The sequence below is a fragment of the Stigmatopora argus genome, chromosome 11, assembly GCF_051989625.1.
Source record: "Stigmatopora argus isolate UIUO_Sarg chromosome 11, RoL_Sarg_1.0, whole genome shotgun sequence".
Taxonomy (NCBI): Eukaryota; Metazoa; Chordata; class Actinopteri; order Syngnathiformes; family Syngnathidae; genus Stigmatopora; species Stigmatopora argus.
In genome coordinates, this window is record NC_135397.1 from 12,415,034 (window position 1) to 12,440,819 (window position 25,786).

General features: G+C 38.6%; 1 protein-coding gene across 4 annotated transcripts; it reads right to left on the reverse strand.

Annotated features, from left to right (window-relative positions):
* Positions 1-1,045: 1,045 nt before the first annotated feature.
* ldb1a (LIM domain binding 1a) lies at positions 1,046-25,498 on the reverse strand. Of its 4 annotated transcripts, none has more exons than XM_077613126.1 (12): positions 25,264-25,498; positions 21,357-21,458; positions 8,878-8,980; positions 7,671-7,715; positions 7,387-7,462; positions 6,747-6,849; positions 5,598-5,770; positions 5,396-5,518; positions 5,233-5,310; positions 4,081-4,204; positions 3,845-3,987; positions 1,046-2,407 (listed from the first exon to the last, which is right to left on the reverse strand). In XM_077613126.1, exons 2-12 carry the CDS (start codon positions 21,382-21,384, stop codon positions 2,354-2,356), a joined length of 1,050 nt encoding a protein of 349 aa, XP_077469252.1. In that variant the 5' UTR covers positions 21,385-21,458; positions 25,264-25,498; the 3' UTR covers positions 1,046-2,353. The 4 variants fall into 4 exon arrangements, with proteins under 4 accessions (XP_077469252.1, XP_077469251.1, XP_077469254.1 ...); XM_077613125.1 differs by having other exon boundaries at positions 21,357-21,461; XM_077613128.1 differs by lacking the exons at positions 21,357-21,458; positions 25,264-25,498 and adding exons at positions 12,453-12,609; positions 12,698-12,826.
* Between the last annotated feature and the right edge of the window lie 288 nt (positions 25,499-25,786).

Here is a 25,786-nt window from a genome sequence, read left to right on the forward strand (position 1 = left end):
GTGTCCTGTGAGATGCCTGATAGATTGTTCTTCTTTGCAACTAGCACTCAAGGGCCACAAAATCAGAAGCCACTCATAGGCCTGTTGTCAAATTATCACAGCATATCTAATGCTGGGGTGGGCAAACTATTCCACAAAGGGCCGCAGTGGGTGCGGGTTTTTGCTTTAACTCCTTGAAGGACTGCTAAGAGGACACCTTTTCCCCAATCTGGTGCCCTACATGTGCAATCAGTGGATTGCAGTCAGGTGCTTCTTGTTTTCTGCAAAAATCTCATTGGTCAAAGTGTCTGTGCTGGATTGGTTGGAACAAAAACCTGCACCCACAGCAGCCCTCGAGGACCGGTTTGGCCGCCCGTGATCTAATGGGACAGTGTGATTTCCAAGGAAAAATGCATGACTGTTTATTTAAGCATCTAAACACTGGCAAAGATTTGAAGGAGTAAAATGTTGCATATTGATGTTTGCTTTTTAAAAAATTTCTGCTTGTCTTAATAAATTAACATGATCAGTCTTACCGTCAATGTTGTTCAGCTTACTGTTGAAAAATAAAGAGTTATACAGACCAACTAAGCCTAAAATAATACATTGTTTCATTATTGAGGTGCAAGAAACTATGTTTTACATCATGCCAAACAACTCAGAGGCACTTATATAAGGCATGTGATCGGTTCTTGGCAAAATGAGCATCCACCACAGCCTCCTGCGTTATGATCGACCAAAGAGAGACCATCAATAAGAGTGGCTTTATCCCATGATCTCATCGCATTTTTCTTCCTTTAAAAATAACCAAAATATGGCAATACTGCCATGCAAAAAATATCCTTTATGATTTGAAAAATGATAATAGACCCATTACACACACCAAAAAAATGGAAACATTTTTTAATTGATGGATATAACATATTCTTTGATTTTCTTTTCTGTGAAGGTTCTATACGTTTGTATTTCTCTGCACCATGCCAACATAATGTATATATAGTAATATATACACACTATAGTGGAAATAGAATGTATGTTAAATAAAGACAACTGTCTTGATACATGGTGTTGTCTAATTGAATATTTTTATTTGTACATCTGATACATGATTCAGATGAACTGGGAGTCTACAACAGCAAATAAAATGTTTACATTGTGTGAATATTCAGACGGAATTCACTTGGGTATTGCATGACTAAAACAAATCAAATAAACCTCACTGACTGGGCAGCCCTTAGAAATATCCACAGGTTTTTCATGAGCACTGTACAGGTGGATTGGACTGAAAATATCATGTCAGTACATAGAAAAATAAATAAAGTTTGCTCAAATGAGGACAGAATTGTTGTATCTGTGATTGTATCATTAGAAGTCACATTAAAACAAAACCTTTAAGAGACTTTTTTTTTTACATTAAGATTTTTATAGTTCTAGGAGGATACGTATAATAAATTTTACAGAAAGGATTAGCTAAAAAATATACACACAGACGAACATGAGAAGTAAAGCCAACCAAATGATTCCTTGTTAAAACCAAATAGCGCAGCGCAGTTGATATTTAAAGACGGTTTGCATGTGGCTTCTTGGACTGCAGCTTTCTTTAATTGGGACTAAAAACTGTTCTGGGAAACATAATACAAAACATTTTTTCTTCCTTATAGTACAATGTTAAAATGTGTTGTTAAAATAGTTGAGTAGCAAATTCGCAACATTTTCTGTTCTGTTACAAGAAAGGACCCCCACCCCCTCTCCCAAGTCAAGTTATTGAAGATGACAATGAGACAATGCATAAAAAGCGGGGCTTATTGTCTTACTACACGGGTGGGGAATCATTTGGGAAATGTCCACTGAGATGAAAAAAATTGAAGTTTTTTTCCCCTGTTAAATGTTCTATGCAGGTCGTTTATTTTCATTAAGAATTACATCCCTTTATCAAAAGGACCCCCACCCCAGCCATCAACTATATAAGAAGAGCATTCAAATCACTGGCCTTGACAGTGTGACACAAAATGGAGGATTCTATAACAACTCACATTATTACCATCACAAGAAGGATCTAACAGCAAATATTTATACGTGAATATACTGCAAGGTTCAGATGGATTACACTTCTTACATCAGCAATAATGAGGAAAAGAAGAAGAAAAAAACAAGAAAAATAGACTAGAATAATTGTGAAAACAGTGCAAAGAATATTTCAGCTTTTTGTTGTTGGTTTTTTTTTACATTAAAAAAGTTAGAAAATGAAAACACTTCTGTCATTTCTGGTCCAGACATGCAGCGTACCACCATCCTGCTATACCCAAATGATGCGTGGATGTGTGTGTATATTTGTGTATGTGTGCTGGAGTGGATTGTGATTGCGTAGTGGTTCTCAACTCCGGTCCTCAAGGTCCGGAACAGTACAGTTTTTTGTTCCAACCAGGTCCTACAAAAAAAAATTGAATTTTATGAAGCAGGTAAAGAAAGACACTGAAAAAATGCAACGCTCCGCCCAGTGCTCGCGGAGACATTACAAATAGGTAGTTGCGACCAGAGACATTTCACGAGGAGTTGCGGGGGAGAGAGCCAGTGCCCCTGATGTTCTTATGAGCAGCCAACGAGAAGTAATATACTATACTGCTCGAATTAGCGATCGCTCCGGCATTTGCGCTGAGTGACGGAAAAAAAACACTGAAAAAAAAATGCAACGCTCCGCCCAGTGCTCGTAGATATCTGTTATACACGAAAGAGATGCGGCAAAAAAGACACTACAATGATAAACAGCCTCTCATGTCTTGGCCACCTGGATTTCTCGTATCTCGAAATTTTTCTCATATCTCGAAATGCTCGTATGTCGAGGTGCTCGTATGTTGAGATACCACTGTATTTATAATGGTGCTGTATCCTAACTCCCATTTACATTAAGGCCACCAAGAGGGAGACAGCCTCTACATTTCATTTCATTTTTCTAAAACATGTAGGCATCTATGCAAAAAAACAAAATGTGTGAACATAATTTGTGCACGCAAATGCACGAGTATTGCTTTTGCTTCTGCTGTAGTAAAATATAAAACACTTTGCTGCATTTAATGAGCATGAAAAGTGCTACGTAATTGAAGGTCTGATTGAGTGATAGACGTCTATAAATAATGTACCAACGCATCACTAAATAAGCAATTACTGCGACCAGAGGCACATTTGGCAAAGTGCAAAAAAAATTGCAGACATTAAAAAAAACATCTTTTCGTTTCAGTTGTTAATTTGCAGACTTCTTGGAAGAATATTTACTTTGTCAAAAGGTTTCCTAAACATTTTATGTTAATCATTCTTTAACCACCAGGCACTAGTAAATATGTAATTCCATAACTCAACACTAACTAGTAAATCATATTCAACCTATATATTATTGAATATACTCCCAAAGACAATATATATGTTCAAACTGATAGCTTGTTTTAGCAAATAATCCTTAACTTAGAATTTTAGGACTGCAACATGTTCCAAAAAATCTGGAACAGATGCCGAAAAGAACGGGGTAAAGAGGAGGAAAATGTTAAATGCTGTTGAGTGAAATAAAGAAAAAAATTATAATTACATTTATGTTGCCTAAATCAGAATCCTCTGCAATGTATTTATTAAAGGGTCTTAATTCTAACTCAGGTCTGAACCAACTGTGTAGTAGCCCAGCAAGAAGTCAACCCAATGCAATACAGCGAAGAAAAAATGTAATAAAGACCAGTATTGCCCAATACTAGCTCTTTCTGCCCAAAAGACTTTGAGTCCACCTCCAAATGCACTTTACACACTTCAAACTTCATTACAACCTTCACCACTCATTTGCTGCTATACCTGAAGGTAAGTCAGAATCCATGATAACAAGTACCTGGTTAGAGAGGGAGAAGCTGTTGGCTGGACTCTTCTTTTTGCTGTTGCTGTTGTTATTACCGCCACCGCCAGAGCTCACCGTGCTGCCGCCTGACACTTTCCTTTTTCGTCGCTTGTTAGGTGCTTGTCTCGCAGGCTCAGCTACAAGCACATGAAGAAATGATCATGGCCTTAAGACTTCAATAGCACTTTTAGTCAAAGCTAAAGAATGAGAGTGTCCATTATTTTTCATACCTGGGGGTGCTACCATTCTCTGCCACTTTTGGAAGAGGCAAGTTTTCAGGCAGTCTCGGGGACTCAAACTGTAAGTCTTGTGTCTTGACATCAATTCTTGCATGGGCTCCAATATCACACATAGCTTAAAATGATATAATTTTAAAGATTGTTAATTAAAAGACATAGTGCTTTGTGGCACTAAGCCCACTGCAAGTAGTACCACCACTGTCCAAAGCAATTTAGTTGATTAATTTCCCACAATCGCCCCATTGAACTATGTTCATGCTAATGTAGTAATGTACCGATTTCTTTATAATTTATGGACATGATGGGGGCTAATTGTCTAGACTGGACAAGACCAAATTGGTTTACAGTACAAACCAGAATGATTAATAATCATAAAAAACAAAAGCAAATTCCATCCCCCAGTTTTGGGGAAAAATTTGAACTTGTCAAGGCAACAATTTAGAGTTGTTGCTCAGAATTTCATCTTTAAATGTAAGCCCTAAAAAAAATGTGACCATGTTGACAACAAATCACCCTATTCCCGATGGGGGGAAAAGGGGGAAAAAATTCGGACAAATTGAGTTTCTAGTTTGCACACAGCTGTTTTTTTCATACTCTTGCACTATCAGGTGTGTTCTATGTTATTTCCACTTGTTAGTTATTTCCAGTTAACTTGGCCTTGATATTATTCATAAATTAATTTAAATTTGGGGGGCCCCTAATGTGTTTCTCTTGTGCGCTTATATGATTAGCTACGACACTGGGGTGAGTCAACGCCGGCACCGACCGGCCAGAAACAATCAAACCAGGATTATTCTTTCCTAGCGGGTGGATCAACTGGATCACTCACCAGATGAGCAATCTGTGCAGTCAAAGCTAGATTGTGAAATTTATGTATTAACACGCAACATTTGCCAGGCGATTAGAATTTTAATCAATGTTAACTTTAACACAAAAAGGCTAAATAAAATACCTAATGCTCACTAAGTTGAAAAATGGCAAGCATTTTTCAAATCAGGCATATGTTTTGTTTGACTTCGAGGGCAGTCTTCCAAAAAAAATTGATTGAACTTTAAAAGCGGTGCGCTTTAAGGGTATCAACTATCAAAGTTGCCCCTTATTGATCTAGCAGTGGTGAGCACTATTAAAAGCAAACTTCCTTACACGGAGGTAGTTAAGTGTGGAGTTGGACAGCCCACATCTGGTGATATTTTTAGCCAGCTGATCCAGCATCTGAGGATCCTGCAAGAGCATGATTGACAGCACAAATATAATGAAAGCACACAAAAATGACTGTAAATGCTTGTGGGTGTTGGATAGCACTCACATGCATGGCTAGGATGCTCCTCGGGAGGACCTCTCTGTGTTGTCTGATGCTGAAGTGCCACGTTTTGATTCTCATCATGTCATCGAACATGAATTCTAGGTACAGACGGCCTTCCACACAAACCTTTGCAGGACAAAAAGAGAAAAAAATGGTTTGCTTTGGAAGTCAACGAACGGACAAGCTACCGATATACTAGCCATACCTGTGTGAACATGGGTTTTCCATTCTGGGTGACCATGGTGCACTGGTCACAGTCAAGAGACACAAAATTACTGTGGAAGGATTCTTTTGGATGCTTTAAGTTGTAGAAAAGCTCTGTAGCACCACCCTCAAAGATGCTCCGGAAATATCTGGGAATCAACGTCCTTCCAATGGCTAAAAATAAATAAAAACATGTTTAATAATACAAAAAAAACGTTAGATAAAAAAAATCCACCAAAGTCATTTCAGGTAAAATAGGCCAGGATTTCAGAAACTCGCTGACTAAAAATGGTGATTATAATTTTGAAACATCACAGTCGGGCATCAGCAGCAAAATAGTGTTGATTCCACATAGAATAATCCTAAATTGTAGGGGTCGCCCTTCATTTTTTGACTTGAAAGTTGATTAATTAATGTTTTAAATAACTTATATTCAATCCAAGAGGTCTTCAATAAAATGTATAACACCAAAACACTGCAAAACATAGTCAGAAATTAATAACTATCAATATTGTCCTTGTCACTCTTGCCCAGATATATTTGCATTTCTTATAAAGTTCAACACATTTCAACAAACAATAAGTTTGAGGCAGAAGTGTTATTTAAAAGAAAAATATAAAACTAAGTGGAAGCTATCCCCTTGATCCGGATAATCTTAACTCAAATTAAACTAAACACAAATGAAACACTTTACAGCGCATTACGGCTGACTTCCACACTATAATATAAACAATCAATCAGTCAATTAGATGCAGATTTGAATGTGACTTGGCTCTCTCAGAAGCAAAGTCCTTCTGTTGTAAAGCTTACAACGGAAGTAAGCACACATTGACTGGCTAACATCAGAGTCACGACCGAGCCCTACTTGATCTTCTCTTAGAATAACAAGTCGTGCCTAGTGGCTGGCAGTATTTTACGAAATCTAGCGGCCGGGATGAAAATTACAGGCAAAATGTAATTTACTGCACTCCGCCCTGTATTCCGCAGACTGTTTTGATTTCCGCAGAATGCTTAGCAATCTGCAGTGTATTCTGCGATAACAAAATTGTGGATTCCTCTGCAGAAGGAGGGGAAACTCCTTGCTTTACAGTGCACAACAATTCAGTCATTTTCGACAGTGTTGGCGGTGTGCATCAGGACTTCATCTTACTGTATCGTTTGGGCCCGTCTTCCAGACAGAAGGTTATGGTGAGCATTGCGTCGTCCTCAAAGAACTCTGTGGTGAAGGCATCCCACCATAAATTGTCACAATCCTGAATGAGGAAACAAACAATGTTCACTCTATTGTCATCACTCCTTTTACTTGACTTAAGTTCCTGCATTAGCCCATAACATAACAAAACTCATTTTGCCTTGAAGTTAAGTGGTAATTTTTAGAATATTCAATTTTTTGAGTCACAAATCTTCCAAAACATTACAGCTAAAATCCCTGTGCCGTGCAGAGATAATCATGCATGCGTTTGTTGCCGTTTCTTTGGACACTAAGGGAAAATGTGTCTCATTACAGCGACTCAGCTGGGCACTCAGGCGTTGAAAACAGTTGGCACTCCAATTACATTTTAGCCAGGTTGATCAGTTAATCCTATTAGAGCTTTAATGTAAATTAAGTTAGAGAGGGTTCTGGATTCATTTCCCACTTTGAAGGCCACAAATGAGGAGATAAATATTAAAATCAGAGCCCCAGTACAAGTATAGCTCAGAATGTGAATAAAATATTACTGAAAATTAAGAGCAGTGCGCTTTGCTCGAGTTTGTGAATCTTTTCAAATAGATTGCATGACATCCCTCACCTCTGTCCAATTCTGTAGCCTTTTGTTTAGCTCATACATGCGATAGTCTGTCTGGTTTCCATATGGTGTGGGTCTCCTAGGACAGGAAATAGGAAATTTAATACTCAGTATGAAGCGTTGATGTCAAATCCCACTGTGTATACACGCGTATGAACACACACGAGTGTGTAAGCCAAGTAATTACAAGAGATTTAACAATGTTATTCTTAGTCAGTAAAATGTTAAGTCTAGAGTGACGACACCAAGAATGTACGTCCATTTTATTTGCACCGCTCTGAACTCACCCCATTCCCGGTTCCATGTACGATGGGGGATACATGGGTGTGGGCCTGTCAGTGGAGACACACACACAAACACACACACACACAAAAAAACAATCATTAGTGAAAGTAGAAATTCAGGAATGAAAGCGGTATTAAAATTGAGGTTCATATCCATGACGATCATTTCATTTCATGTTAGGATCTCTACATGGATTTGGTGTTATTCAAAAAACAACTTTGAAATGCATTAATTCTACTTTGATGGACTCAAAGTAGAGCAGGGCATTAAGGCCTAAAATGTCAGAAAGAGAACATTTACAATACGGTATATTTAGAGGCAAGACTTGTTACCATTCACATGAATGCGCTCTGCAAAGTATCGTACACTCACATACATTTGCGCCACACGCAAATATATTTCTTACACAGGTATATATTAACATAAAACTAGTTAAGGCATTTTTTACGATTCGGCACACTTAAAATCGTATTTTTGAAAAAAAAATCGACAGTGTCTTATGTAGGAATTCTGGTTGTGGGAGATTGAAGGTAAAATAAGAAGACTCACTACTGACATTTCTAATTTTTGTTTAACATTCAGACAAACCAAACATGCATTACAGACTTCCCTCGATTATCGCGACTTCGCTTATCGCAAATCCACTTCTTCGTGATTTTTTTCTGCTTTTAATTTTTTTGAAAATCCACGCTGAAACTTGCAAGCAGAAGCCACTCTTGCTACTAGCACTCAGCACTGAACTAAAAAAAAAGGTAGTTATAATAGGTTTGACCCTACTTCGCAATTTTTCGCTTATTGGGGCCATGTCTGGTCTACATTAACCATGAAATAAATTATATATAAATTAATTAATAATTTAATATTATAAAATAAATTAATAATGTAATATTAAAAGGGAACTGAGACTGGTATTCCCAGCCTTCCTTGCTGTAGGCTTTTGTAAAAAAAAAAAAAAAAAAAAGTTCATAATTACAGTTCGGGTCTATTTCTTTTCCAATGTACCTGTTGCAGTAATAGTAGTAGTATTCACTATTATAACATCAATTTCATTAACATTTTTATGCATTATACGCGTCTGCCGTGTGGTGTCGTGACACCCCTGTTGAATACATTAAAAAGAAGTGAAAATACAATTACACAAAAGCAAATGGGAGCATTATTCATCTCCTCAATTCAGGGCTAGTGTGAACTTGGTTCAAGGAGACTTACCCCACATCTCGATCCAGCATAGCGCCTGGGTGGAAAGGGGGAAAGCTGCCGCCGTTTGGTGGTTCCTTGGGAGAGTACAGCTTGAATGACTTTGACGAACAGCCTGCGGAGAGATACAGAGAGCGCAACAGAAAGGGCGGGTGAGGGAAGAAGAGTAAAGATTTAGAGAAGATTGCTTCGATGTAGCTACGTCCAAATCACAACATCATCTACAAGTAATCCAACTCTGGCTGTTATGTTGCGGGTTGCTCCAATAAAAGTGTGCCGCCTGAAATGTATTTTATCCCCATAAACCCACCTCCCCACCACGCATTTCCAAGCTGCTTTCATTAGCTAATGCATCTTCAATCTGCTAAATGGACAAGAAAAACAAACACGATCTGGCCGGTTCTTGTAGCATCCAGAGTGACATAGGGATCCCTCCCGTCCACGAGAGCCCATCACCATCTGCACTGTATGTACGTACACGCCCACCACTCTAGTTGCCCCTCATCTAATACCCCTTACTGCCTGGCGTTGGTTAACCCTTGGTGGTCAAAGTATTAATAGTAATATTAAGTGGGACCTCATATAGTCCCACTAACGCCATCTTAAACTTACCAGACAACAGCAGAGGCGTATAAAATGGGAGGATTGAGGAGGGGGGGGTTGCATTCCTAGGAAATATGACCCTGTCTGCCCTGATAGATAGTCACTCTCTCCATATACGCTCTCGTTTGACATTATCCCATAACAATTGGTCGTTGGATTGTTAGATCTGCCTGTTTGGTGGTGGTATTGTAATGTGTTACATGAACATGTTGCGCCTGTACCTACCATGTTGGGGTAAATAGTCACAATTCACAACAAAGTCACTGGCAGGTTAAAAAGGCAGAAATGCCAGATTAAAACCAATACAGGGATGACTGCAATGCTGCCTAAATAGGCTGTACTTGTTTGATAATCTCACTGAAGAGCCAGCCAAAGCATCAATTTGGTGTTAGTCCAAAACCCCTTCTTTGCTGCTGGTAGAAGCTAGGATTTTAGATAATTTTTCTGGGTCGAATAAAAATCGTGTTCAGTTCAGATACATATACGGAATGTCCTATATGCACTGCAAGACTCACCAAGCATTTAGAGGCTGAGGGTTACTTTTAAGGGTCACCCAACAGGAGAGAGAAAAATACATTTGATAAAATGCATTAGTAAGTATTACAAGTGCTACAGAACAGTATTTGACATTTTTAAATTAAACTGCACAGATCACTCTTCTTTTAACACTTTGGCTTACCAAAGTTGCGAGGATTTATGCTCCCAAAAAATTGCATTTTACTTATATGAAGGTTCTATTTCCTTCTTTTACATAATTTTCTGATGTTTTGGGGACAATTTTCCATCCAAATTTACCAATATTAACTATATAATTAATATATTTACTATGAATATTTCTTCATGAAAAAATGCAACTTTAGATTTCAAAAGCTGAAGAAAATCTAGTGAAATATTCGTCCACACGTCTTTTGTTGACATTCGAACTGATTTTTTCCAGAGGGTGATTATTTCTTCAAGCTGGCGAGTGATGGCGACACCTAACAGACTAAAAAACATTATTTTTCGTTTCTGTGGGATATAAGGAACATGGGGCTAACTTTAAAACATTTTTTGGGAATCCGGTGCATTTTTGCTATTTCGTCCTGTCATGAACATGCACTCAATAATGAACAGTTATTTTTTTAAAATGGCAGGTCAAAACATTAGATTGAGCATTTCCAGTATACAAATCACCACAGGGACAAAAGACAAAAAATAACTTTTTGAAGTTAGAACTGTGCAACATAACTTTGGTGCAACAATACCAAGGTAGAACACTGTTATTAATTTGGGCCTCTAAACTTATAATGTTTAATACCGAGGTAGAACACTGTTATTAATTTGGGCCTTTAAACTTATAATGTTTAATACCGAGGTAGAACACTTATTAATTTGGGCCTTTAAACTAATAATGTTCAAGTTTTAGATTCTTTTGAAGGAACACAAGTTTGTGAACATGCTAAGCTTTTCCTCTTTTTTATTTGTCTCCATTCTCATTAGTCAGATTTTATTGTATACATTAGTGCTGTACAATATGACGATATAGTATGTCTCATGTGTAACTAATGAATGTGATTGTTTTTAGCATGCTTTGATTTTTCGGAAAACATCCCCTGAGAGAAAGCAAGTTTGGGCAAGGTGATTATGCTACGACTTTTGTTTATAATTAGATTTAATAAAACAAATGCCAGAAGGACAGGTGTCAATTTCCACACTTGCTGATGATACCCATATCATGCTTCAATCCCAGGGAAGGCACTGAGAAAAAGTTTGTTGTTGCATCTTCAATAAGTATGTTCACATTTTGGACACCTTTCTTGTCTCATAAATTGAAAGGCTGTTGGGTGACGATGCAATAATTCTCCAAGATGATAATATATCATTGTAATTGAGCAAAAAACTGAAAGATCACATGTAAGGTAAAAGCCATGGCCTGCAAATACTCTGGATTGCAAACCAATTCACAATTTGCATTTGAATTTTAAGAAAATTACAATACTCAAACATTCAAAGCTGATCTGGCAACTGGAATCAGATAAAGTTGGCACTGTCTGTCACTCATTAGACTGAGACTGCCAAGCCAGAAGTGATGCAACAAAATATTAATAGTGTAATTGCTTGATCATTCTATGACTTAGTTTATAATTCGGCGATTAAATATCTTTATTTCCTAAAACGCTTAACGTACCAAAACATTACAGACAAGCACAATTATTTTCTATATTTCTTTCTGTATTAACAAAAGCCATAAAGTTGAAATGACTTAATTTTTGTGTCGTGCTGCTGGTTTTTGCTTGCTTTATATACAGAATAAAACCCTAAGTTGACATCGACCAGGATGGTGAAATTGCGCTAAACAACATAGCTAACTCACATATTGCACTTTTTTTTTAACATCACTTCATTTTTAATTGTATATAAATCTACTGATGTGTGCACTTTTTGTTAAAGCTTTAAAACTCATTGTACTTATATTGACTATATAGGCATTCAATTACATTTTTGTTAGGGGTTGCCGTAAATGCTGTCATTTCTTTCTTAAAAGAGAAACCAACATTCAAGTTAAACTCTCGGGACAAACAGTGTATAAATTAATAATAAACGCAATCGTCCGTATCGATGGTAATATCGACATCCCGATCGATCCACCCACCACTCGTGCAAACAATGGAGCTCCGTCCAAACAGACGGATGCTCCAAGTGATTACAAGAAAACAAAACAGTCCAAGCAAGACTAACAATATATTCAAAGACTTTTCTTCGGTGCGTGATGAACAAGAAGCCCCCCCCCCCCCCCCCCCCCCCACACACACACACACACACACACATACACCGACCCAAACAAACCGAGAAACGGTGTAAACGGAGCCGCAGGGCCGCATCCATCATGCTTTCATTGACGGATGACATTGCTAAGCTATCCCTTTGCAATGTCCCTCACTTTTATTCGCTCAATCGCCTCGAACCAGTGGCGAATACGACGACGCAGTATACGGTGCAGTTACCTGAAGAGAAAAGGCCACCGAAATGTGGTGTTGTTTCAAGCCAGCTAGCGTCGATGCTAGCCGGGGAGGCTGGACGGCGAAGGCTCCAAGCTCCGTCGCTTGGGAAGGCACTTGTACGGTTCCCAACTACTCATAAGACGCCGATCAGAGGAGGAAACTAAAAGCACCAAGCGGCAACTTGTTAACACTAGATAATTTGCGATGAATAATTTTCTTTTATTTCGAAAAACGTTGCATTAGCATACGCGTGCGTTAGTTCCTATCTTCGAGTACTGTTTCTTCTTCTGCTGCTGCTGCTGCTGCTGCTAATAGGACTTCAAGACCCTTTGTTCCAGGCAGCCAGGCCATCGATACTCGAGGGGGGCTACAAAGACTCCGCCCCTCTGCGCGTACGCTGGCGCGCACGCTCATTCAGTTTTATTTTAAAGGGCTCAATTCAAAACAATAGTTTTCTCTTATCATGAGGCATTTAAAATGCCTGGCGTAGTACCTGCTAATGCAATACATTCGGATCTCGATCCCGATGTTTTTACATGTGGTGTGGATCGAGATCCGAATATACTGCATTAGCAGGCACTAGGCCAGTTCTTCACAGTTATTATTTGACCTATTTTACATTGGAAAAAAATCTCATGCCACAGCATTGAACAAAATACTATTTCAACAAATCCTCATGAATACAAATTGAGATTTTCCACATTTTGCCTTCAAAATGGCATAGCTGTCCAATGGTGCAGTGGTTCTTCCACCTGACTTTGCGGGCAGATTGAGTTCGACTCCCACTCGATGGCATTGTGAGTGGTTGTCTGTCTCTCTGTATGCCTTATGACTGACTGGCGACCAGTCTAAGGTGTAGTCTGCCTTTCCCCCGAAGACAGTTGGGTTAGGCTCCAGCAACCCCCGCAACCCTTTCTATGATGGTCAGTATGGAATATGCATGAATGGAAAAAAAAACACCATATACTTCCAAAAAAAACGGATAACCGTCAACCTAAAAGTGGTATAGTGCTTTGGTAACTGTAAATATTATGGTAGAAGTTTCAAACCAATTCCACTGCCTTTATCTTGGCAGTCAAACATGCTAATTATTAGGTACTGCAGTCCAGTAGAAGTTATCTGTGTGTAGAAGATTAGGAAAACAGGAATTCTTTGGAGTTCCAAAGAATTTTCTTGCACCTAAAGCTAGACTATCCTGTTGGCTCAGTAGTCAGCACGCCTGACTGCCACAATCAAATAAGATAGTGTCGTTTTCTTAACAGTAGTTTGTTGTAAAGTGGACAATGAATGGTTTTAATGGTTAAATTTCTTAAAACCACAGCTGCCTGTATATTACCATAATTTCTTTGTTTTGTTTTTACATTGTAGCTTTGTAAACCAAACTCTGTCTTCTATGTGTGAAAATATGTACATTGATAGTCATATGTTTTCACCTTTCAATTAAAATAGAAAGAATGTCAAAAGTTTTGACCTAGTGTTTACAGTAGGCTGCCAGGGACGGAAATTAGGGGGGGTGCCTGGGAGTGCGGCCACAGGTGGGCCCCCAATTTTAGGGCGTAAATAGGGTGTAGTTGGCTGAGAGGACAGAATATAACAAACGTTTGCTGAGCAATAATTTTGTGTTTCAGTCTTAAAAAATCTCAGTAATGGGGAATTAAATGATTTGGGGTTTTTTTGTTATTCTCCAGGAATCTTCCCAAAAAATGAGATAAAACATAAATTAGATTTTTAAATCTGATTCATCTTGGTTGTATTTTTTACTTATACACAAGTTTGTCAAACTAAATCATTATCATTTGATGTTTAAGCCATAAAATGTCCGAATTGATTGTGAGGCTTTATCTTTAAATTTGGTTTGTCCTGTGTAACAAGCAATGGAATCAATTTCATAGACTTAAGCCATCATCCACACATAATGAACTAATGATGGTGAATTTAATTTGTACTGTCCTGACCTTGTCTGTCTTAAAACATAGTTTGCTTGTTATCTCTATAGCGTCTGAAGTATGATCAAACGCTCTAGATTGCACGGTGTAGTAAATCTGCACCAGTGATGAGTGTTAATCAGGCTGGTTAACTCAAAGCGTCTTTGTAAAGGCTTTTGGGAAGTGATTAACTCTGCTGATGGCTCAAATCCTTTTCAAACCGCAGTCCTGATCCTTTTCTAGGATCATATTATATAAGGATATAATCTGTAGCCTCACTTTTAATCAATAACCACTCTGATGTTTACAAGCAATAGGTTTGAAGAAGCAGAGAAGCCTTTGTGGTCTCTAAGTGCATTTTAAAGCTCAATTTGTTGAGGCCTTCACGTAGATTGTTTGTGTAATTATATAAAGCAGGAGAGTAGATGAGGTTTTATTGACACGCCGAGAGTAAATACTGTACACCAAAAGCCTATCGAGTATTTTTACTGATAAAGCCTCAGATCAGATTCCTACTATTGCATCTGTAGAAAAAAAATCACCCTACAAATGAAGATTTTTTAGACACAATCTCCATACTAAGTAAATATACGACTAACCCATGCAATACTTTTGCGTGTATATTTGTAGATGATGAGCATTTTTTTAAATCAGACAATGCAACTACCTATTTTTTATATTTTAACAATATATTACTTCTAATTATATTTAATTAGAATTTTAGATATTGTTTTTTTTATTTTATTTCAGAGATCCTTGTCTTTTCACAGAACTCCGAGCCTGATTATGAAATTAGTGATGAAATAGTACATCATTTTCAAGAGGCATTACAGATAATATCAGTAGGGGGCGCTGTTTAAACAACATTTATCTATGAAGATTTTGATTGCAAGGACCTCACAGAACCTGGAGCTACACTGTCCTCTACTGGAGCCTTGTTTTCATAAATATTACCAAATATAGTACAGTGCTATCGATTTTATTGAGCTAAATGTGGCAAATTAATAAATTCTATTTAAGTGTTATGAATATCATTTTAATGCATAGAATTGTTTGGATCGTATGCACTACTGAAATTATAATAAGAGATATTTTTTTGTGAATGTATGCATTTTTCTGTCTTTCTTTCCGACCTGCTCTATTTTCAACCAGAAAGAGGCTAATAAACAAGAAATTGTAAGATAAATTATAAATTCAAAAAAGGTACATTGCAATTAGGGCACATATACTAACTGTTTTTATTATTTAAAAGGCTATACAGAAGATTACGTTTTTCATTTTACCTGCAATATAAAAAAAAATCAGCAAAGAAAGTAGAATGATAGTAATGTATTTTGGTGTGTCTGTGTGTGAGTGTGGGGGGGGGCTGCTTTGTTACATTTGTGTGCCTATAGTATAGGCCAGGGGTAGGGAACCTATGGCTCGGGAGCCGCATATGGCTGTTTTGATGGGTGCATATGGCTCTCCACTAACCTGTGAGGTAAACTATGGAAACTGCTGGTGAGAAAGCGCAGGAATAGGAGCGTTACGCTGGTATTATGGCATTGACACTACCCCAGCGCCTTATAATCATTTTTTTGCCATTACACTCTTGTATGGATTTTCTCATTGATACTCATTGATTAGCAACAACGTAACATTGTTGTCAAAAGAATTCAGAGACTTTTTGTACTTTAAAAGTGGTGAAGTGACTAAAAAAGGCACACATTTTCATGTATGTTGACTTTTAAATTCGGAGCATGGCTCTCAAGGATTAACATTTAAAAAATATGAATTGTTTATGGCTCTTTCCATCAAAAAGGTTCCCGACCCCTGGTATAGGCTATACTATACTAAACCACTGCACCCATGTGTGCATGTATGTCCCTATTTTCTATACTAAAAATAAAACAGGCTACTTACCGTCTTGCCAAACTGAAAACAAAAGACAAAAAAACCTTAACTCCTAATGTTAATTATTTCTTTCCATATAATAAACTTTCACATCAGTTTTTATTACTAGTTTGGTTGGAGTAGTTGTTAGGTGAAGTGACATAATTGTCAACAGTAGCTCACTGTTCGCAACCAGGTTGTTCATGGAACAGTGTACAAATATTCTATTGATTCCAACTGATTTTAGAGAGAACTCTTTTATTAAACAGGTACTTAATAATTTAAACGTAAAAAAGGCAAACCCATTGCATTCAGTGGGCACATGGTAGTTAAATTTAGATTAAAAGGGGTTGTGGGGGTGGAGGGGTCCAAGGACAATTGGACCAAGTTTTAGAACTCTTTCAAAACCTGCAAGGATACCATTAATAGCCAGTTAATTAGTCATTAAATCCTCTTGTTATGGTGACAAAGAATGGTGTGTGCTGGGCAAAAAAGGGTGCTTTCATTGGTGTGGAACATATTTCTCTCCTTCTTTGCTCGCAGAGACAGATGGGAGCAGTACATCTAGTTATTTAAAGACTAATGCTGGAGCTGTTCCACTGAATAATGAAACACCTATGGCACCGTACTAAATTTGACAGGAATATTAGCGCAGCTGATTTATAGGGACACCGTGTAAAGACAAAAAAAAATGTCAATGTCACACCTCCGGTACAAATTCTCTAAGCCTACATTGTCGGTAACTAATTCACAGGTAATATATCAACAGAGCTGCTGATATTTTCATGACTGCACAGCTCGGCTGGTAAACCTGTACTTTGTAAATCCTGTTTTATGGCAAATGGTTCCTTTAACGGCTGCCATCTGTCAGCGTTTACCGTGATTTGCATTCTCACTAATACGAACACAGTCTATATTATTAAGATTCCATCTCTAGCCTGTCAGCATATAGACATTTATCAAGTCTTATAGTAAAAAATTGAAACAGTGTGATGATTTGTATTTACAAAGTCATTCAAAAGTGTAATCGAGCATGTCTTTTGGTCCCATCCATCTTGGGCCTTAGTTAGAGTAGGGCTAAAGATGTACTATGCAATCCCAAATCCTTTATCCCGTTTCGTCCCCTCCCTCCATAGGTGGCACAAGCCAGCTTTCTACTGCCAGGCTGAGGGGCCTGGAGCAGATGTGACATCACAAGAGCTCATCTCCACTCTGCAAACCCCCTCCTCTCTCTATCTATATCAGACTCCCCAGCATCTCCCACACATTCCTCCTCTCTGCTTCCACACACACGGCCATTTTGATCTCATTTACAGTAAGGAGGGGAGAAACGAGTGAAGACGAAAAATGCTTTAAGCTAGGGTTGTTGTGTAATAAATAAAGAAAAAATTAAAAAAATAAATTCAAAGCTGCCATCTTGGCTCTGCATGAAGTCACTTTTCTCCTATCAGGGACCATGTGACTTTCTGCATGAGGTAACAGAGATTTTAGTGCAGAGCGGGAGTGAAACAAGGGCAAAGAGTGAGAGGAATGGAAGAGAGAGGGTGAGAGTGATGAGCCGAGGGGAGAGTGTGCAGGAGTGGGTGCGTTCGAGGGGGTTGCATGCGATCTATTTTTACCATTTAGTCAGAACAAAGGATGTGATTGGCTCCACTGCATTAGGGCGCAGAGAACAAAGCCTTTAAAAAAGGCAAAGTCACAGCCACAGAAGGTCGCAAGCACATTTCAAGTAGGCAGACGGACGTCGCCCACCGTCAGTGGCACGTGAACATTCACTGCCAGTCCCTCCCAGTTCAAATGGATTTGCACATTACCAACAATTGGAGCCAACAAATTAACGCGGCATGCTCGATGAAGCCATTTAAATAATACTACTGCACAAACAGCCAGCAACAAGACCAATAGCCAGAGGGAGAGAGGCATGATTTCAGGATAAGATGGGCTATTTGTTTACACACATGCACAAAACACACAGAATAGAATCTGAAAGGTACAACAAATAATACTATAATGACCCCAATTTTTGTTTTGCTGAATGAAACAAATATAACATATTCCCATGAAGGGTCTTTTGATGTTTTTGTTTTCTCCTTATTTGAAGCACTTTGTGTTACATTCAAAACTGTCATCCAATGTGCTATAAAAATTAATTTGATTTGACTTAATATGATAATTAATTTCTGTCTCTTTGTTTAAACATTTTAGCTCCTAACATTTGCATTTCTTGTCTAGGTTATGACTTCAAACACGTTTTTAGAATGTTGCAGCAATTTCAAATAATTACTAATCATCAGATGTGTAAAAATAAGTCAGCCACCTTAGCTTTTTCAGTAACAACCCCTAGAGTGCCAGTTAATGGACAACAAGTTGACTGATTTGATGCCCATGAAATTTTGTGTTTTATGGCTATGAAATCACCGGCCAAACAAATTAAACACAGTATTGGACACTCGTGTTTCTACATGTTTAACCTAATTGGCAACAGAAGAAATGTTGGTTTACATTTACAATTTGAATAAAAAGAGTATAAACATAGAGAGAGTTAACAATGGATTTGATGTCTATAACGGTCTATGAATTAGATAACATCTATAAACAACAAATATTCCAAAAGTGTACGGATTTTCCCAAATATATATTTTTATATTTACACTACCGAACTATTCTACACAGTTTTCTACATTTGTTTCAACATGTTGTCAGGTTTTCACCCCTCAGCTGATGGAGAGGTGTTTTAAGTCATCTAGTGCTAAACCTTAGAAGTGCAATGTAAGCTGAATTTAAGCTTCTTGCGCAGTCCATATTTAATGAAATCATCATCCATTAAAACTGTTGGCCTGCTGGCCGTATTTCGAACACCCCTGATGCAAATAAAGCACCGTCACATATGATGATTTATTTGTTCATACATAGTCAGGCTGCACTGTAGCTTTATGTTTTTAGATCCACCATCTTAAACGTGCCTCAGCAGGCTCATACACCTCTCTGACAGTTCAGCTACAGCACATACTTTGTGTGCACAAACTCATTGGATAATGTTTGCTTCACAACATTCTCTCTGATACTGCAAACCCGCCTGTTCACCCTCCTCAAACACCCGCACAAACACACACACGCACACATATGGATGCCATTAAATGTTTTTGCCCTACAGTGAGGTATGTCAACAACGGTGTGGCATGGGGGTAGGGAGTTATAAGAGAGGAAAGTTAACAAAACCAACAAAAAAGCAGGCCATTTTAGTAAAAACCAGAGATACAATGCAAGGAAACGCGCCACCAAATTCTGAGGGTGTTTGAAACTGTTCAGCATCAAGATTTTTGATCAAGATCAAAGCATGATAACTCGACTTGCGGGCGTGCCAAAACCTGTCCAAGCGTCTTTTGGACCGGTGGGGCACACCCGACAGTGGTCGCCAACCAATCACAGGGTGCATAAACAGACAAATACCCATTAACACTCACAATTACACATATGCAACGTCTTCAACCTGCGCCTGGACTCAAGCCCCAGTCACAAAACTATGTGGCAAATGTGCTTAACACTCACAGACCGTGTCCTTCTAAAAAGATGAAGAATTTACAACTGTTGAGTCTCAAAACATGAATGGCTTGGTGAATATTATTATGTGGTGTGCCTTTTTCGTATGCCACATATACTTGGAAATATAGGTCCATAATTTGTAATGTCAAATTTCCTTTGACCTTTTCTTATGTGATGTATCCAAATGTAATTAATAAAGACAAGGGTAAAAAAAACTAACTTGAAATTGTATTCATCAAAGGTAAAGTTGATGTACTATGTTAAAAATTTCAACCGGTAACTTTGTGAGCCCACAGGTTTAGAATCGTCCCTGAAGTCATTAATCAGTCAGTGAGTGCAAAGACAAACTTAATTTTGATCCAAGCACCAAATCAGGTAGAAATGTATGACTCAGATAATCTGTAGCAAAGGGAAGAACATGAGAATGAATTTACTTTTGTGCAGTTCCAGTTTGTGTTTTTACATTTGTAAAAATGCAAATTTGCTCAGTTATTCATTCATTCATTTTCTGAACCGCTTATCCTCACCAGGGTCGCGGGGGATGCTGGAACCGATCCCATGTAACTATGAGCACCCTTAATTGGTGGCCAGCCAATCGCAGGACATGCTCAGTTACCTTTTGTGATATTCATCCACTCAGATTGGCTGAAAATCAGCTCAGGTTGTACTAATATGTACAGAGGATGGATGGACGGATATATACATATATATCGGCGTTAAGATAGTGATTATGTTGAAAAAATTGTCACAATAAAACTGAAGAATAGGTTTCGTCACGCCTAGGTTTGAATCCTGTATTGCAAAAACAAAACAAACCCACCACTTTGACTTGATGATGCAATTTTTGGCCCTTACATGTAATGCTACAGGTTTTTTTTGTTCTTTTAGACCACTGGTGTATGTGTCTATGTTGGGTTATTCAGAAGAGGCAGTTGCAAATTCTAGATTGGTTGAATTGTTCAGAGCTAAATTTCAAGTGTTAAAGCCTGGTATCTCTTTAAGAAGCAATGAAAGAAGTTAAGTTATTTTGCAGAAATTTTTATGCTTTTCATGAATGTTTTCACTATTGTATAGTAATTATTGTAGGATTATTTTTATTTCATTAATATTTACCCACTTGTTACAAACTGGATAAAATGACCATAGCCTGCCTTTTTCCACATGCAAACATGCAGGACAGTTCTGGAATGTCGCAATTTGACACAGTACATCAAATATAACAGGTAGAAATTACAGCAATATACATTGATCTGATCATCATTATGATATCCCTTTTAGTAGTGTCTTGGGTGAAAAAAAACAGAAAAATACACATAGCAAGGCATAAGGCAAAAGCTGTTTTCTATGAATCACAGTAGGTGTTTAGAACATTCCAAGAAAATCACAATATTCCATCTCAAGTTATTTTTAAAGCAGGCCTGCAGGCTACTCATGTGGTCCGTAAAGGCTACCTGGTGGTGACCCTGGCCCACGCTTGACATAGTTTTGAAGCCCTCTTAATTCTTTTACATTTGTCTGACAGAGATAGCGTGCAGCAAAGAGAGGAGTGGCAAGATGAGGCACTCACCGGGACAAGCGCAACCTCCAACAGACATCTTCTCACATGTTGGGAGTTCGGCTATGAAGGAAACGGCAGCACTCAGCCCTCACGCTGCTCGCATGGGTTACTCTTCTGAGGACAAACAACACAAGCAGACAGAGTAGGGGGGTGGAGATAAGAAGGAGTGGTATGATTCTGAAGCAGGGCCACTGCTTGTTCGCTCACTCTCTGTCAGGCAGGAAGTTGGCAGTGGCTGCATCATTAACAGGCATGTTGCAACACAAGTGGGAGGGGAAATGAAGGAGAGAGACTTGATTGCGCAGCAGACAGAAGGAACATGGAAGATGCGTTTGTGTGCATTTGTGCGTGTGTGCGTGTGTGTGTTTTGGGGGGACATTGATGCATTGTCTATTTTTGCCGTGCTGCTGTGGGAGATAAACATTCTCAGTTGGGGCCCAGAGGCAGAGGGTCATTAATGCCAAACAAACACATGCACCCATGCCTCATGTATGACTGATTACTAACCCCCCCTCTCATTCTCTCACTCTCTCGTTAACCACCACAGACAGTATCGATTAAAAATGCAAAGCCGACCTGGACAGAAGAGACACGAGAGCCCCGCAGGAGGTGGGAAAAGTGTGCACATGTTAATATGCCCCTTTCCCTTATCAACAACATTTTACACTCTTTTTCAACATGGTGTAATTCTAGTTTACTATGTACTGTTCTCAGGCAAGTGATTGCTTTGTTATTTTGATCGTGCTGGTGGTTTTTCACCTCATTGGGTATAACTTTCCTGTCCAAAATGGTTGGTGGTAAATTCAGGTAGTATTGTGACTTATGTTGATTTTTACTGTATCCAAAAGGTAAATCTGAAAGGCTTCATGTAAAATTTGAAAAGCTAAAAAGCTTTTTTTCATAGCAAAAATGTGGAAAAAAATCATAAATCAACTAAATCGACTGGCAGTATAGTATGTTCATGTGTCAAGTGCTATTGATGTCAAAGGCTGTTCAACCTTTTTTTCGACCACTGTCCCTCTAAAACTGGATTGGGAATTGCTTACCTATAATGGAAGCCAATGAGTTAAAATATTAAACAATTACCCCATATAACAGTGGCATTTAACAGTCAGCCCAAGTTTGTTTGCATTACATGATGAATCAGTCAAGTTGAGGTTTTTGAGGAGTTCATATGGATAAAGAAGGTTAGTGCAATTTCAAATAATTTCTACCTCAGATTGTAAATTGTTTTTTGGGATGTACACACAGTATACAAAGCCGCTGTCATCTGTAAATTGCACTGATTTTTAACACAAATTTCCCTTATTTTCGTTCCAAAAACTTGACATTTTTCATGTGATTTGGAAAATAACGTTTTGCACCGAGATATATCAAGTCACCAATATACTGTTCCATCCCATATAAAATTAAATTGGTGTAAATGTGGCCCACCAAATGAAGAGTTTGACAACCCTGTAAGGGCTGATAACCTTCATATTTGAAAGACTGAACCACATTTTTTTTTCTGAACACATGTGGGAAATGATCAACAGTTATCATTACTGTACCATCCCATCTTAACTGCAATGTTATACACATGTGCCTGTCTACCTCTCTAACACAGGTAAATATGCAGTCTTACACCATATCGCCACCGAGTGGCAAGAATCTATATTGTTATATTGCATCTGGACATCTGTAATATATATTGCATTGATATCATACGCTGTCTCGGCTGCTTTTGCAGACCACAGGTATAAAACTGAAATTATTTTGCAACCCATCAGATCCCTGGCTCCATTGTTGATAATTATTGATGTGGTGCATTTTTTGTTTGGGCTTTTCAGGCCAAAATTCTCTAGTACCATTACTACAATCAATATTTCTTCTTTTTATTATTTCTTCCTTGAGGTTGCATAAAAATAATGAACTAATTTCTGCAAAATCTTGTGAGATGTTGCATTTGGGTCAAATAAAAATCTCATGAACTTGTCTTTTCCGCAACCTGATATTGAATCTACAGACAAATGGTATACTATATATAGGAAATGATTATTACAAGTTCCTGTTATCACAGATCTCCAATTGATTCTTCAATATAAAAAGGATGCACAGCTAATAGGAATTTAATATACAGTTAGACCTAATGCTTTTACATTACAATACATTCCACAGACTCTATTTTGCTGCAGAGACATCTTGGTGGTCAGCAGCAACATCTTTTTAGGTAAACACAGGAGACATTTGTTCTCCTCTATTGGTTTTGTTTGTACATCTTGTTTCTACGTTCAATTCAAAATGAGACAAAAAGAAAAAGAGGTGCCTACTCTCTCCATCTTGCACATTTTTTAGGTTGAAAGTCAATTCAATATTTTGGTAATTACATTTGTACCGTGATTTGTCCTATTGGCATTTTCCACAACTAAGCATCCTCATCCTAATTTTATTTCCTCCCTGTGTGTTGGATGTTTGTATGTTCCTCAGCTCTTAATGCAGCTGATGCGCATCCACCAATGCCAGACAAACTGGCTATCATTGCAGTTGTTATATTTCCGTTTACCCGAGTGGATTTTGCACATATTTATAGTCTCATTAGTGTTGTCATCATTACTGTAGCACCATCACTCTCATCATAGGCACACTGCTATTGTTGATCAGCATTAATGCCCTGTTGCAAACAGATCTGTAATTTTGAGATTTGTGTTCCTGCATAGATCCCATTTTGTGGGATGTTTTTTTCTGCGTAGGTCCCCATTTTGTTGCTGTTTTTTTCTGCTGTGTTTTTGCTAATATTTTTGGGCCAAGGAAAAAGTATCATAAATGTTGTAAAATAATAATACTAATAATGAGCCCCCAAAAAGCAGTTAGAAAAATGCAATCAGTTAAAATAGCGGTAATTGGATATTGGCTGAAAAAAAACAACGGGCACCTGTGATTCTTAGTTCAGATCCAGAAATTCCATTTACACTATATTTTTAATGAATGTGATGTTTTTTGGTTGTGAGCATTATACACCAGTAAAGCAAAAATGAATAAATAAACAACTTGAGGATTCTCAGTTGGATACACTGGGACTGTTTATAATCATAGAGAAAGGGACTCGCCACTTAAAGAAGCACGCAAGGGACTCCTGCTTTTGTGTACTTAGTCCTGTCAAGGTTGATCTCGACCACTGAGTGTCTGCTGTGATATAACATGTGACAACTTGTCTGTCAGACCAAAAAGTAAGCGCATATGGTTCTCCCACCGCTACTGAAGACCTCATCATGCGGGTTTGACAAAAGCTCACATCAACAGCGCCTGTCACTCAGCTGCAGTACAACAACAAAGAGCAAATATGAGTCAGCCTGGGAACGAGAGCTGACAGGCACATTGGCTACACACCAGTGAACAAGCAGGAGCATCACAGTTAAATGTCATACACCATGTCTGACAATATTCGTGGGACCCAGAGACAATGAACATCCCCTTGGGCCCCCTTTTTCTTGTCACCAACACTAACGGCTGTCACATGTGGTTTTCTATGTGTGTGGTTACAGGGTCCGAATCAAACAAAGGCAGGAAAATTGCGTGAATGTGATTCAAAAAATGGCTTCCAGGAGCAATTAAAGCTGCTGTGCACTGTCAGACGTGCGCTCTCTCGCTTTCCTCCCTCTCGTAGATACAGACGCACGCACTGTGTCGACACATCAATAACAACCACTGCTCTTAGAATGTAAAAGTTCTGACATCACATTGCCTAGCTTCCTCTACCTTGGCAAACAGCTCCTTGAAGAGACACCTCTTGTGTTATGGCAGCACACACTCACATGGTTTACTCTCCCAGCCTAAAATTTCAAGTCAATATTTCATAGGTTCCTGATACTGTCATTCTGACAAGCAGTGCTAATGTGCACGGCTCTCTTTCATCACCACATTCCATTTTAGCGCTTACCTTTCTTTTCTTTCAACCACGCTCGCCAGCAAAAGTCCGCCGGGGTCAGCCAACGCAGTGGAAGACCAGCTGAGCCAGCTGGCAAAGAAAGAGAGGGCGAGACAGTGGAGGAGGTAGGTGTGATGAGCAAATGCTGATATAGGACGCAAATGGAGGGGGGAATCAAACAATGTGCAAATTGGATGATGAAGAGGAAGGCGGGAGTGAGGGAAGGAAGGAGGAGGTGGAGGAGATGAGGAAAAGATGAGGGAGGGGGGCTGCTCTTCACTGCACTGGTATGACGCAGAGCCCCATCCTTCAGTGCCCACTGGAAAGGGCGGGGGGTTGTATCCATAGCAACGGCAGAGCAGAGTTAGGTAGTAGTTAGTAGCAGTCTGTTGCGATCACTTAAATGTGCATCTCGCAGCTTCAGAAAGGAGCAAATAAATGAGGGTGAGATGTAATGATGAACAGACTGGTCAAACTTGTTGCCCAGTAGAGAAGAGAGTGGGAAAACAGTTAATTCGGACAATCAAAAGGAACC

Bases quoted from the DNA above. Each gene is read 5' to 3' on its own strand.
- ldb1a (XM_077613126.1), bottom strand. From the start codon at position 21,384: ATGTCTGTTGGAGGTTGCGCTTGTCCCG. The intron at 7,463-7,670 runs GTGAGTTCAGAG...TTCCTGTCCTAG, and splicing joins TACATGGAACCGGGAATGGG to GAGACCCACACCATATGGAA. The intron at 5,519-5,597 runs GTATGGCTAGTA...TGTCCTGCAAAG, and splicing joins GAAAACCCATGTTCACACAG to GTTTGTGTGGAAGGCCGTCT.